We start from the raw sequence: 15,387 nt of genomic DNA on the forward strand, positions 1-15,387 counted from the left end.
TGAAAATCTTAGATCTGGATGTGCTGTCCATAAGGGCAGATCACAAGAACGGCTATAGAACATCACATCTCTTGGCAGTTAAAGAAACCCCCATATGTGTATTTTTACTCTGCATTATTCACTTTCCTGGAATTTAGCACCAAGTTGATTCAAACTCACCTTGTGCCATTAATGTCCCATGGATGTCTTTCATCACGCTTCTGTAAACTTCTTTCTGAGAGTTATCCAGGCGTATCCACTGCTCCTCACTAAAGGAGGCAGCCACATCATGGAATGTGATGGGACCCTAGAAACATATAAAACAGCCTTAGAGAGAATGTTAAAACAGATTATTCAAGTATGGTTTCGAAAATCCAGTGCAGATCTAACCTATACAGGCTTTTTATAGTCCTAAAGAAACAGCCAACTTCAGCAGGGTTTCTTAGACTTATCTTTTAGGATGTGGAAGTACCTCCATCACTTGGAATGATTGTGGAACATCCTTGATGAAAGAGAGTCTCCTCAAAGGACAACTTCCCCTTTAGTGAAGTTCATCTTCAATCCCCTTCATCCCACACAGTGCAGGCCACCACAGACAATAGTTGCCTTCCACCCTGAGCCAGTGAGGTTTTCCCCAGCAAGGTCCTCTTTATACTGTGCATGTGTGCTTCAGCCCTATTCATTCCTTTGGGCAAGTATTAAGAGGGTCTACTGGAGGCCTTCACAAGTTTGGCGAAAGTATTTACGAAAGATGAAGTAGTCTGTTAAAGAGGACCTGTCAGTAAAAATTAAGCATTTGCAAGTGCTGCTCAGGCCTCACTTACAGTGCCTTGAAAAAGTATTCAAACCCCTTGAAATTTTCCACATATTGTCATGTTACCACCAAAAATGTAAATGTATTTTGGCACATAATTTGGAAGTGGAAGGAAAATGATAAATGGTTTTCAAAAGTTTTTACAAATAAAAATATCTGAAAAGCATGGCCTGCATTTGTATTCAGCCCCACAGAGTCAATACTTTGTAGAACCACCTTTTGCGACAATTACAGCTGCAAATCTTTTTGGGTATGCTTCTATCAGCTTTGCACATCTAGAGAGTGAAATTTTTGTATATTCTTCTTTGCAAAACAGCTCAAGCTCTGTCAGATTGGACGGACAGCGTTTGTGATCAGCAATTTTCAAGTCTTGCCACAGATTTTCAGTTGGATTAAGGTCTGGACTTGGACTGGGCCATTCTAACACATGAATAGGCTTGGATCTAAACCATTCCATTGTAGCTCTGGCTGTATGTTTAGGGTCGTTGTCTTGCTGGAAGGTGAACCTCCACGCCAGTCTCAGGTCTTTTGCAGACTCCAACAGGTTTTCTTCTAGCATTGCCCTGTATTTGGCTCCATCCATGTTCCCATCAACTCTGACCAGCTTCCCTGTCCCTGCTGAAGAAAAGCATCCCCATAACATGATGCTGCCACCACGTTTCACGGTGGGGATGGGTGTTCAGGGTGATGTACAGTGTTCGTTTTCTGCCACACATAACCTTTTGCTTTGAGACCAAAAAGTTCAATTTTGGTCTCATCTGACCAGAGCACCTTTTTCCACGTTTGCTGTGTCCCCCACATGACTTCTCGTAAACTGCAAATGGGACTTCTTATGGCTTTCTTTCAACAATGGCTTTCTTTTTCCCACCCTTCCATAAAGGCCAGATTTGTGGAGTGCACGACTAATAGTTCTCCTGTGGACAGATTCTCCCACCTGAGCTGTGGATCTCTGCAGCTTCTCCAGAGGTACCATGGGCCTCTTGGCTGCTTCTCGGATTAATGCTCTCCTTGCTTGGCCTGTCAGTTTAGGTGGACGGCCATGTCTTGGTAGGTTTGCAGTTGTACCATACTCTTTCCATTTCGGATGATCAATTGAACAATACTCCATGAGATGTTTAAAGCTTGGGATATATTTTTTTATAACCTAACCAGTTTTTAAAAGTCTCCACAACTTTATACCTGACCTGTCTGGTGTGTTCCTTGGCCTTTGTGATGCTGTTTGTTCACTGTTGTTCTCTAACAAACCTCTGAGGGCTTCACAAAACAGCTGTATTTATACTGAAATTAAATTACACACAGATGGACTCTATTTACTAATCAGGTGACTTCTGAAGGCAATTGGTTCCACTAGATTTTAGTTAGGGGTATCAGAGTAATGGGAGCTGAATACAAACGCACGCCACACTTTTCAGATTTTTATTCGTAAAAAATCTTGAAAACCATTTACCATTTTCCTTTCACTTCACAATTATGTGCCACTTTGTGTTGGTCTATCACATAAAATCCCAATCAAACACATTTACGTTTTTGGTTGTAACATGACAAAATGTGGAAAATTTCAAGGGATATGAATACCTTTTCAAGGCACGGTAGACTCGAGGTTGGGGGGGAACCCTGCATAAGTTGCTGAGGCAGCGACTGGGGGTGTACACACCTTGTGGCAGAAATTATACCCCCTATCGCACTAAGTGGGCGCTACCACTCGCCAAGTGCAACCCATTCAAGTGAAAGGTGCTACACTGCAACTGCGCACAATGCACATGGTTGTCTGGTAATTAGGGGGTTAAACCAGGTGGTGAAGAGATGGTAAAACACCTCCTCACTGGCTGTCCTTTGCTGTCTGAAATGTGATCTGAAAACGGATCACACTTCAGACAGTAATCCAAGTGTAAATGAGGTCTTATAGCTGTGCCAACACGTGATTTGTAAAAAGATCCTCGGACATTGTTGTCATCATCATATGTTGAACTGTAAAGAGTCGGCCAGTATACCCAGGTCTGAAGGCTACTTTGGAGTTCTCATGGTATCCGGCTATTTTTCTATAAATAAAAATAATGCTGTGACAAAGAGCAGCCTCTGATGTGTATAGACTGGCCAATCAGGTCAGCATACAGTAGGATCTTGGGAGTTGGAAAAAGTTTTTAGGATTGTAACAGCAGCGATTCTTGTTGAAATCAGCCAAAATAAATCATGTTGGTGACTTTGTTAGCTTGACAAAAGTTGATTTTGCAAATCGCCCTGTCTGTGGAACTGGGTGGAAATTTATTGGCCGAACAGCATCTGCATGCAATCAGATGCAGCCACTGATTGGGTATTCAGGCACCTGTGGGTGTCGGTTGTTAGATTACAACAGCCGGCATTGCAGAGTCTATTTAGCGTGGATGGGGGAATCAAGTGACTTTTCTCCTTCAGCCTTGAGGGGCTAAATGAAAGAAACCCAAGGTGTACTGCCAGCTTTAGTCCAATTTATAAAAAAATGGAAAAATGAAAAAGGTGTCTGTGCTGCCAGTAAAACTCAGTTAGAATATTCCTTTCATTTTCTAAAAACAGCTGCAATCTAATTGGTTTACATCAGCAAAAACAGATATTTCCCCGTCTTGCTTTGTACACCACCATGATACTCAAAATATAATTATTGAAAAAAAATGAATTTACCTGACTGGTCATTTCTTCTTCAGTAGTTCTCAGTAAGTAAAATCGTTGATCTGTGAGGACCAGATTTACAGGTTACATGCAAGTCCACGTACAGCTCTTCACAGGATCAGGGAAAAGTTAGAACCCTTCAAAATAAATCAAACGTTAAAATAAACCTCATTAAAAGGTCAAAGTGTTATTTATATTTCAGGTGAATTATTGCCGAGCACTGGACTATGTTACTGAGCAGCACAACAAATGTTAATAAGTTAGGGCTTAAGCCTAGTACACATGATCAGAAAATTGTACGAAAAATACCGCTTTCAAAGCGATTGCATGATAATCTGATCATTAGTACACAGCTTTCGTCCAATTATTTGAAGGGATAAGCAAGAAAAATTCTCGTACTATACCAGCTCGTACAATTTTTGTTTCGGCTGAAAATATAATACAAACACATTACATCACTTCCGCATTTTCTTTCTGTCATACAAGAATTTTTGTAACTTTAATGTACGCCCAACATTAGAAGTGGGTGGATGCAAGGCAGTATATTCTAAAGGTGGGCATAATACATACTTCATCTGGCAGAGATTTCTTCTCTTTTTTCATTCAGCTCACAGGCTGCATGAAAAAAAAAAAAAAAAAAAAAAAAAGGAACATATATGACCAACAAGGACCAGTGACATAGGTACATCACTGGACTTTGAGTGGTTAAACCAAGATCAGTCATCATCCTGGTATCATTTTTATCATCCGGCAGTCTGCTTTCATGTAAAAGCAATCCTAGCTGCTAATATACCCCCAAAAATGTTTTTGTCATTTTCCAAAAACTTGGTGACACTATGTAAAAAAAAAAAAAATTTTTTTCAATTGTTATTCCATTTTTCTCTTTTCACTGTAACCAGAGCACTGTGACCAGGGGCGGACTGACAACTCATGGGGCCCCTGGGCAATAGGGGATCATGGATCAAAAAAGCTTATGAAAAAGGTACGAGGGGCATCTCATGGGGCCCCCTACTGACCCCGGGCCCTCGGGCAGTGCCCGAGTTTCCAAATGGTCAGTCCGCCCCTGACTGTGACCAGTCTTACCATAATAACAATGTACTGCTCTGGGGAAGTGATCAGGATTTTTTTTCCTTTACATTATGATTGCTTATGGGGGTGGAGCTAGACATTCTTTCAGAAAGGGGAAAGTTTGGAGCCCCCCCCTTCCCTTACCGGGACAAGGTCATTCATTGCCCAGGGCAACAAACTGCAAGCCCCCCCGCCCACATCGACACTGTCATGGAAATTTTGTATTTACAGGTTGAACTTTAAATGTGTCATATATTAGTGTTATTCATATGTCTCTCGTGTGGCTTAATTAAAGCTCTGAAGGCTGCAATTGGGCAATGCGCATGTACAATGTATGTATTACAGTACTCAGCTCGGTAATGGATGAGATGGCAAATCTGCGCTTATAGACCGGCGTGTATACCACCACGGCATTCAATGCGAATGCCGCCGGCGGTAGGCCGCGGGCCTGTATCCACATATCAGCAGCATAGTACCACATGGACTCCGTACCGCAAGGCGCCAAGCAGTGCGAACTCCGCGTGTAGGCTCATGTATATCTTACAAACCATTACCAACCTGAAACTGTATCTGGATGGATGTGTTTTAATAAAGATCGTATCGGGCCCATCCAGATACAGACTGATGTTTCTAGGGAATGCTTGTACAGAGAATTTACATACCACTAGGAGCTAAGACAGGAATTCTGCTGACCTCAGAGGGCTCATGGGGGAGGACCAGTGATAGATAATAGGAAAGGCTACGCTCCAATCGGAATGTACATCCTGTGTATAGGCACTCCCCATTGCATTGTGCTGTGGGAGGGGTTTGACCTTATTCATGTGGGGGGCATGTGTCTGCTTGTAAATAAAAATCGGAGGCTGGAGTTGGATCCGCCCCTTTTTGTGAATTCGAACAGCAACCTGAGAGTGTCGCCTGATCATTCCTGGGTAACGGAGCTCCAATTCCCCATATCTCAACAGAAGCTAACCCAGTTGGAGGCGCAGGAATTGTGGGGCTAAGCTGCAGTCGTGGTAAGCGAGATTCGCACAGCTTTATGGGGGATTTCTGCGCATCCAACTGCGAGTACTCACGGTAAGGAAAAATTCGTTAAAAGCGAATTTCCAAGACAGCACCAACCGGTGGAGCTCCTGATAAAGACTAATATATAACCCAACTGCAAAAAAGTTCCCCCAACACTATTCATAGTACATAGAATCTAAAGAATGAGGCTGCTGTGACCATTGAAATATAACATATACACTTTATCAATACTATTAATAGAGCGTATATACTATATTTCAAATGATCACAACAGCCTCATTCTATAGATTTCATTTATTATGAATAGAAATTTGGGGGGTTTGTGGGGCTCTAATTATATATTTTTGGAGTTGGGTTACATCACAGTTAAACCCACCCCTTCTGGAGCCCAGTGGGAGCCAAACCCCACAGCTGCTGGCTGCATCTATACCAGGGGTAGGCAACCTCAGTAGGTAGAGATCTGCCTGAACAGCATGGAAGTGATCAAAGATCACTGGGGTTCAGCGCCCTTTTTTTATTTTTCTGTTTCTTTTCAATTAACTAGCAAGGCCCAAATAGTTAGGGAACATTATTTAGAAAAATATAATAAAAGAAATGGCACTGTAAAAAAACAACTATTAGACTTACCGGTAACAGCATTTCTACGAACCTTCCAGGACGGCACACCTGAGAGATGAGGGGCTCCTCCCTACAGGAAACACAATCAATTTACAGCTGTTATAAGTGCCCTCCCTCACCCTTGTCCTCCAGTTTGTAATAAAGTAACCACCGAAACCCGTCCACAAGGGGAAGCATTATACATAGGCACTCATCGATTACTACTTCTAGGGGTTTCCTTCCCTCCCTTACTAGGGTGGGAAGTAGGCCTGCAGTCCTGGAAGGTTCGTAGAAATGCAGAATTATTACGTAATGAACACACTGAGTGATCAATACAGATCACTCACTGTGTTCAATTAGGAAAGGAAGGGGCCGTTAAATTACATATTTACAGGCACCACCCCCACTCTCCATCCGGAAAAGATGATGGTGTAAGCGGAGAGGAGGCGATCCAGCAGTGCTGCGAAGGGGGGGGGGGGAACCAGGTGAGCTCACAGTGGGAGAGGGCAGCAGAAAATGTCACTTCGTCAGTGATGGGGATAGGACAGTGGCGCGTCAGTCAGCGATGGGGATAGGACAGTGGCGCGTCAGTCAGCGATGGGGATAGGACAGTGGCGCGTCAGTCAGCGATGGGGATAGGACAGTGGCGCGTCAGTCAGCGATGGGGATAGGACAGTGGCGCGTCAGTCAGCGATGGGGATAGGACAGCGGCGCGTCAGTCAGCGATGGGGATAGGACAGCGGCGCGTCAGTCAGCGATGGGGATAGGACAGCGGCGCGTCAGTCAGCGATGGGGATAGGACAGCGGCGCGTCAGTCAGCGATGGGGATAGGACAGCGGCGTGTCAGTCAGCGATGGGGATAGGACAGCGGCGTGTCGGTCAGCGATGGGGATAGGACAGCGGCGTGTCGGTCAGCGATGGGGATAGGACAGTGGCGATGAGAGGACAGTATGTGATTTGTCAGGGATATTCAGGGGGGATGTCAGTTTTCTCTCACGTACCTCCTTTATGTCTTAGTCCCTGGCTCCCACCCTACTCTGGTCCCTAGACCTGCTCGGTCTCTCCCCAGTACAGGCAGCCTCACCCTACCTGCATTTCCGGGCACGGGGGCAGAGCCAAACTTAGTCCGCCAATCACAACCAGTCACCAGCTAACTTGAGGAAGATGGGACAGTATGTGATTGGTCAGTGATGTGCACAGCGGGGGTGTGTCAGTTTTCTCTCATCTGCCCTCTCCATGTCTCAGTCACTAGCTCCCCCCACCTCCCTTGGCTTGTACACTCATCCAGTCCCTGGAACCACTCAGTCTCTCACTGGTATAGGTGCCTCACACTGCCCGCATTTCCCCAGAGGCTGGACACAGCAGCATCAGAGGCAGAGCTGGCCTCACTCCATCAATCACAACCAGTCTCCAGCCAACTTGGGTGTGTCCTCCAGTCACCTGCTGCTATCACTGGGTCCCAATGCCAGGGAGAGACACAGCAGGGATCATGCTGATCGGGTCATTACCGTCATGGATCTGATTACCGGCACATCCACCACCAATATTATTAGTACTGCTGCTAGTAAAGGTGCAGTCTACCCCCCCTCCTGGCCTCCCTTTCATTGCAGCGCCTGTAGCACATGCCCCCCCCCCCCCCCCCCCTAGTTTTGGCCCTGCTTATACCAGTAAATTTCACTGATATAAGCAACCATTTTTACTGCATGAAATTAATTCAGTGCATAGTTGCCAACGGTTCTGAATATTGAACAAATCTCTCGACAAAACCTTGTCCCGGGTTGAATCCCGGAAATCAGAGATGCTCATGGGCACAGTGTGTTTCTGTCATTCACATTGACCTCGGCTGGCACCACAACTGGGACTGAAGTGTTGGGACTTTGACACTGTGCCGCCGATGCCCGCACTGTTGCACACAGACATTCATGATGTGTCGCATCGCGTTTACAAGTGAGGTGTGCTGTTTGCCAGCTGGCTGTTAACATGAATACACAATAGAATAATGTGGGGACAGATCCCTCTCCCTGCTTCCGATCCTCCCCTAGCAGATGTTCAGGTGCTCTCTCTGGACTGAATAATCTCCAAGGCAGAGCCTGTAAAGCTTTGTCCTGCATTGTGAATGGGCAGGAGAGTGTGGCTGGTCTCAGAGATAGTCAAAGGAGTCTGGCTTCAGACTGGAGCTCCACTTTCGACAGGAAACGTGACCTCCACTCCACCATTTTTTAAAAGTGAATTTTAATCTAACAAACAACCAATCACCGCAGACTGGAGCTCCACTCGATAGGAAACATGTGACCTTCACTCCAACTTTTTTTTTAAAATGAACTTCGATGTAACAAAACAACCAATAGACAACGCGAGGAAGTGGAGACCCATGTTTCCTGTCACATCTGTATTGCCCAAGACTGGAGCTCCACTCTCCACAGGAAATCTGTGACCTCTAGATTTTTTTTTTTTTTTTCATTTCTTTTAATCAAATTTAACCCTTTCACTGCCAGAGCCATTTTTGCATATTTTTGGAAAGTTTAAAAAAAAAAATCAGTTTAGAACTGAAGATTGGTAAAACATTAAAGACAAGGTTGCACCAAGCAACACGTCAAACCTTAAACTTGCGTGCCCCCATGAAATGACGGCAAACTTCAGTACCCTAGATTTTCTCTTGGTGACGCTTCAAAAGCCTCCTATAGGTCATCAATTTAGTGTTGAGGAGGAGGTCTGGTGCTAAAAATTACTCTCACTCCGGTGCGCGGCAATATGGAACACGTGTATTGCAACTGACATGTTCAAGTGTAAGCGCACCCGGTGCATGTTTACGTTCATACGTATTTGTGGGGGTGGGGAACTCCATTTTTGGGGGGGCTTTTATGTGCGTTGGTGTAATTATTTTTGCATCTCAAATACCAGCCCCTCCCCCCTACAGACAGACCACTAATCCCCCCAAATACTACCCCTTCCCCCCACTGACAGACCACCAATCCCCCCCAAATATGACCCCCTCCTTCCACTGAAAGACCCTCAACACCCTCAAAAAACACCCCCTTCCCCCACTGACAGACCCCCAACTAGGGTTGCCACCTCATCCCTTTAACTGCTTCCCAACTGCCCTATAGCAGAACTACTACTGCTGCAGTGCTTCGCAAAATCACGAATGTATACCTGATTTTGTATTTCCAGGTAGATGTTGTGCACTCTGCCCAACCTGCACCACCATTGGCAGCTTCAGCTGTTAATCACCAGGTCCTGGACGGCGATTCCCCAATGGCACACGCCGATCTCCGAGGAACACTGACAGAGGAGAGGTCTGTATGTAAACAATATAGATCTCTCCCCTGTCAGCACCAGCACACTGCTTTGTATTGCTCTGCATCACTGATCACCGCCAACACTAGTAAAAAAAAAAAAAAATTCCAGTATCTATACTGCCATTTGTAGATGCTTTAATGTTCATGTAAACTGATTAATTTAAATGTATTGGGATTTTTTTTTAACAGACATGTAGCATAACACATTTTGGCCTATTTTTTTTACTGGATATGTTTTATAGCAGAAAATCAAAATATATATTTTTTTTTTCAAAATTGTTGGCCATTTTTTGTATATAGCGCAAAAAATAAGGCGACCAAATACCACCAAAAGAAAGTTCCATTTGTGGGGAAAAAACATAAATTTAATTTGGGTGCAGCATCACATGACCATGCAATTGTCAGTTAAAGTAACGCCGCGCCATATCACAAACAATGACCTGGTCAGGAAGGGGGGTAAATCCTCTGGAATGGAGGGCAAGTGGTTAAAACCAAACACATAAGTTACACAGGTTCTGTGGCTGATTAAGATGGAAATTTAACTCACCTAGTGTCTTACCTGCCTTAAATTAGCCTTAGAACCTGTGTAATTAATATGTGTTCGACTTTAACCACTTCCCATCCGGCCCATGTACATAAACCGCCGGACGGGAGCAGTGCAGGAGTGGGTTGGCCAATCAGTGATCACATGAATAGTAGTAAGCAAGATGTCACTTCCTGACATCATTGCTTACTACGTGTGAAATCTGTGAATGATCACAGAGATCACATGGTACAAGGGTATTCGTAATAGCCTTATACCATGTGACATGCTGTGACCAATCACAGCTCTCATAGTATTTCTCAATGGCTGCAAGAATGCAACCAGAGAGATGGAGAAATTATTGCTTTTACAGCCTTTATGGTGTAAAAGCAATCAGTGTAAAAACAAAAGAAAAAAAATCTTCATCGCCCCCCACAAGTAGTACTGTGTCACTATACTGTTAGGGTGACAGTATATTAAATAAAATCAAAATTTTAAAAATGTTTTTGAAAAATTATAATTTTGGTTATAAACTAATTTGGGTTATTTTTTTTAATAAAAAGATAACTGAATACATTTTGGCCAAGATTTATGAGGAAAGATTATTTATTTGCAAAAGTTTATAAGAAAAACACTTTTTTCAACATTTTTGGACTTTTTCATTTATATAGCAAAAACAATAAAAAATCCCAGTGGTGAATAAATACCACCAAAATAAAGTTTTATCTCAAAAAAATGCTAAAAAATTAATATGGGTACAGTGTAGCATGACCGCGCAATTGCAATTCAAAGTGTGATAGCGCTGAAAGCTGAAATTGGCCTGGACAGGAAGGGGAATGAAAGTGTCCAGACTTGAAGTGGTTAAAAGGGATGCGGTGGCAACCCTAGCCCCAACCCCCTCCTTCATGCTACAGCCGCTGTAAAATAGTCTTCCCCGCCCCCCCCCCGATGTATGGTGACCCATGCTTGTGTTGTAGTGTGGCATGTAAGGAGTTAAAGGGTTAGTTCACTTTTAAGCGCTTTCCTGCCGTCCTATAGCAGATGTACTGCTATAGGGTGGCAGGGGTGCGCAAAATCACGTATATATACATGACTTTACATTTCCAGGTAGGGGGCGCTCGCGCCCTGCCCATGCCCCTATTTGTGGCCTCGGCTGTCAATCACCAGGTCCCGGCCGGTGGTTACTCGCCGGCACCCGGTAATCGCTGAACATTAGATGGAGGGACAGAACTGTATGTAAACAATATAGTTCTCTCCCGTCAGCTCCTGCACACTGCTTTGTATGGCTCTGCATAGCAGAGCCATACAAAGCAGTGTGCTTACAGTTGAAAGCACAAACACAGGACACAATGTAAAACAGCACACAGTTAACCCTTTGATCGCCCCATATGTTACCCCCTTCCTGCCCAGTGCCATTAGTACAGTGTCAGTGCTTTTTATTAGCACTGATCACTGTATTGGTGTCACTGGTCAATGTCAGTGACACCAAGTCAGTTTTCCCCCCCAGTGTCAGAATGCCCGCCGCAGTCCTGCTATAAGTTACTGATCGCCACCATTACAAATTAAAAAAATCCCAGTATATATACCGCCATTTGCAGACGCTATAACTTTCACATAAATCAATTAATTAATACGTTGGGATTTTTTTTAGCAAAGTCATTTGGCAGAATACATTTTCGCCCAAATTTGTCTAAATTTGATGTTATTTATCTTTTCACTGGACATGTTTAATAGCAGTCAAAACATTTTTTTTTCAAATTGTCTTTTTTGTTTATAGGGCAAAAAATAAAAACACAGACGATCAAATACCAGTGACAAAAAGCTATATTTGTGGGGGAAAAAAGGACATAAATTTCATTTGGGTGACCACGCAATTGTCAGTTCAAGTTACAACATCACCAAAAATGGCCTGGTCAGGAAGGGGGGTAAATCCTCTGGACGGCGAGTGGTTAAAGGGTTAGTTCACCTTTAACCACCTTCCGCCCGCCCTATAGTACAATGACGGGTGCAAACTGGTTCTCTCGTTCTGATAGGACGTCATACCATTCTCACTGCGCATGTGCGGTTCAGGGAGCGCGCAGCGCGGGATCGCCGGCGCGCTGTGTCCCTCGGACACAGCGGATCACGGAAAGTGCCGAAGATGTCGGCTCTGTCATGTGATCAGCTGTGTCCAATCACAGCTGATCACATGTAAACACGGAAATGCCGGTTATCGGCATTTCTCTCCTCTCGAGCTGTCATGCTGACAGCTCGAGGAGATTAGAACCGGTAATCGGCTTTCCGCGGAGGGGACATGTACACTGATCATCAGGGCACTGATGATCAGTGTGCCCTGATGATCAGTGTGGCCCCAGAAGTGCCACCTGTCAGTGTCCATCGGTGCCACCTGCCAGTGCCCATTACTGCCACATCAATGCCACATATCAGTGCATACCAGTGCACATCAATGCCACATATCAGTGCCCATCTGAGCTGCCTTTCAATGTCACCCATCAGTGCCAGTCAGTGCCACCTATCAATGCTGCCAATCAGTGCCACCTATCAAGGCCAGTCAGTGTTGCCTATCAGTGCCAGTCAGTGCCGCCTAACAGTGCCAGTCAGTGCCGCCTAACAGTGCCATGTATCAGTGCTGCCTTTCAGTGCCCATCAGTGATGCCTGTCAATGCCCATCAGTGCAACCTACCAGTGCCTCCTCATCAGTGCCACCTATCAGTGTCCATCAGTGCAGCCTATCAGTGCCCATCACTGCAGCCTCATTAGCGCACATCATTGAAAGAGAAAAATCACATATTTACAAAATTGTATAACAAAAACTAAGAAAAAAAATTTTTTTTTTCAAAATTTTCAGTGCTTTTTGGTTTGTTTAAAAAAAATAAAAATCCCAGAGGTGATTAAATACCACCAAAAGAAAGCTCTATCTGTCTCAAAAAAATGATAACAATTTCATATGGGTACAGTGTTGCATGACCGCGCAATTGTCATTCAAAGTGTGACAGCGCTGAAAGCTGGATATTGGCCTGGGCAGGAAGGGGGTATAAGTGCCCTGTAGGCGAGGGGTTAAATAAGCTTCCTATGTTCCCGTTAAGGGGCCCATAATAATAACAAGCACTGTGCAGATTCAAAAATAATCGGTTCCTTTCATTATCTTTGGGTCTCCGCAAAGCTGCTACTTCCTGTTGCAAGTCTTTGAAATGTCACATTTAGATGAAACGTACCTCCCTGACCCCGTACGGATACGATTCTCCTCTGTGCGATTTCCTCAGTCCCATGATGCCTTGCGCTGTTCTCTTTCTTCCTGCGCTCTCTGTGACGCCCCTCCCCCTCAGTACCAGAATGGCTCCTTCGCAAATAATTGCATGAGCGACAGTGTGCTTTCCGACACCTGTCTGTGGTGCTTTCCGACACCTGTCTGTGATGCTTTCCGACACCTGTCTGTGGTGCTTTCCGACACCTGTCTCATGCCCCCTTCCTCTCCCCACCTCAACCCCGTGCAAGGCTTGTGTATATACCTGCTGATCTACAAAGGCAATTACAAAGTCGTACAATGGGAATAAGTAGTGGAGGGAGAGGGGGATGAGAAAGAGGGAAAAGAGACGGAAAAGAGATAAAGAAACCCATATATATAGAGAGGGAAATATATACACAAAGATAACGATATAAAACCTGCGCTTGGATATATACACATTAAATAATAATAGAAAATAATAAAATAGAAGCTGCTTGCATACAGAGGCAAATCCAAAATGAATAAAAACAAAATGCAGCGCTGATCAATAATATATTAAATGATCAAAAAGTCCAAATGATGTTCAAATAAACTGGGATATATTGCAAGAGAAGAGTCCGGCAAAAAAACATCACCAAGGCACCCAAATAGATAAGCCCCTTTCTGGACGTTCAGACCGGAACACACGGGTCAATATACACAGCCCAAAAGGGATCAATAATGTGGATGATATATCTGAAGATCCTTTCAGCTATATCCTTTGTTTTATACAAAGAGAACTATAGTCTACCTAATCCTGGAAACAAAAACCTCATAGCCCCATGCGTTATCATAAAACTTACAAATCCCAGGGCATTTAAGCGTATACATGTGAAAAATCATCTAAACATAAATTGTGCAGCATTATGGGTGAGACTACCCTAAACGATTCCCTTTTCAGCTTTTCAATTAGTACGTGGGAAAAAAAATTGCACACACAACATATACAGTACACAATTTCCCAGAAGGAGGACCTAATTCCCCTATATCAGTGATGGTGAACCTTTCAGAGACCGAGTTCCCAAAGTGTAACCCAAAGCCCACTTATTTAAGTGCCAACACTGCAGTTAGACCTGAATACTGAGGTTTTAGTTTAGAAAAAACAACCCATACATGAACATCTTTTGTCTTAAAAGAAAAACACAAACAGAGCTTCCACTGACCACCAGCACAAGGGGGCAAAGTTCCACTGACCACCAACACAAGGAGGCAAAGATCCACTGACCTCCAGCACAAGGGGGCAAGGTTCCACTGACCGCCAACACAATGGGCAAAGTTCCACTGACCTCCAGCACAAGGGGGCAAAGTTCCACTGACCACCAACACAAGGAGGCAAAGATCCACTGACCTCCAGCACAAGGGGGCAAGGTTCCACTGACCGCCAGCACAAGGGGGCAAAGTACCACTGACCGCAGCACAAGGGGGCAAGGTTCCACTGATCACCAACACAAGGGGGCAAAGTTCCACTGACCTCCAGCACAAGGAGGAAAGGTTCCACTGACCACCAACATAAGGGGGCAAAGTTCCACTGACCTCCAGCACAAGGGGGCAAGGTTCCACTGATCACCAACACAAGGGGGCAAAGTTCCACTGACCGCAGCAAAAGGGGGCAAAGTTCCACTGACCTGCAGCACAAGGGGGCAAAGTTCCACTGACCTCCAGCACAAGGGGGCAAGGTTCCACTGATCACCAACACAAGGGGGCAAAGTTCCACTTACCGCAGCACAAGGGGGCAAAGTTCCACTGACCTGCAGCACAAGGGGGCAAGGTTCCACTGATCACCAGCACAAGGGAGCAAAGTTCCACTGACCTCCAGCACAAAGAGGCAAGGTTCCACTGACCACCAGCACAAGGGGGCAAGGTTCCACTGACCACCAGCACAAGGGGGCAAGGTTCCACTGACCGCCAGCACAAGCTGAAATGTCGTGTTGATAAAAACAAATGTATTAAAACTCACAGCCAGTCCAATATATATATCCTTGGTAGCGCACTGACCAGCCATGCAAATACTTGGACGAGTCGCGGGTAATAAGTCGCTACTCGTGACGTCATTGCCTGGTGCCGCTACTCCTTTCCGAGTATGCACATTGGCCCCTATGTGCACTGTTATCCATTGCTCGGCGCTGCCCGCTGTGGCACGTGTTCCATAGGTTCACCACCGCTGCCCTATATAGAT

General features: G+C 44.8%; 1 protein-coding gene across 9 annotated transcripts in view; it reads right to left on the reverse strand.

The window, feature by feature from the left end:
- Positions 1-13,300, reverse strand: part of LOC149438256 (uncharacterized) — a 60,809-nt gene extending 47,509 nt beyond the window's left edge. Inside the window, exons 1-4 of one of the 9 annotated variants that reach the window (XM_089660059.1) lie at positions 13,162-13,275; positions 6,155-6,215; positions 3,449-3,573; positions 160-286 (exon numbers count right to left, since the gene is read on the reverse strand). In XM_089660059.1, the coding sequence (XP_089516185.1) occupies positions 160-286; positions 3,449-3,460 (139 nt within the window). In that variant the 5' untranslated portion in view covers positions 3,461-3,573; positions 6,155-6,215; positions 13,162-13,275. Of the gene's footprint in view, positions 1-159; positions 287-3,448; positions 3,574-6,154; positions 6,216-9,277; positions 9,495-13,161 lie in introns of those variants that run through there. The other 8 variants (XM_089660058.1, XM_089660061.1, XM_089660060.1 and 5 more) reach the window with 8 other exon arrangements.
- Positions 13,301-15,387: the final 2,087 nt, after the last annotated feature.

The sequence above is a fragment of the Staurois parvus genome, unplaced genomic scaffold, assembly GCF_062004578.1.
Source record: "Staurois parvus isolate SC_StPar_1 unplaced genomic scaffold, SC_StPar_1.0 ptg001200l, whole genome shotgun sequence".
Lineage (NCBI taxonomy): Eukaryota > Metazoa > Chordata > Amphibia > Anura > Ranidae > Staurois > Staurois parvus.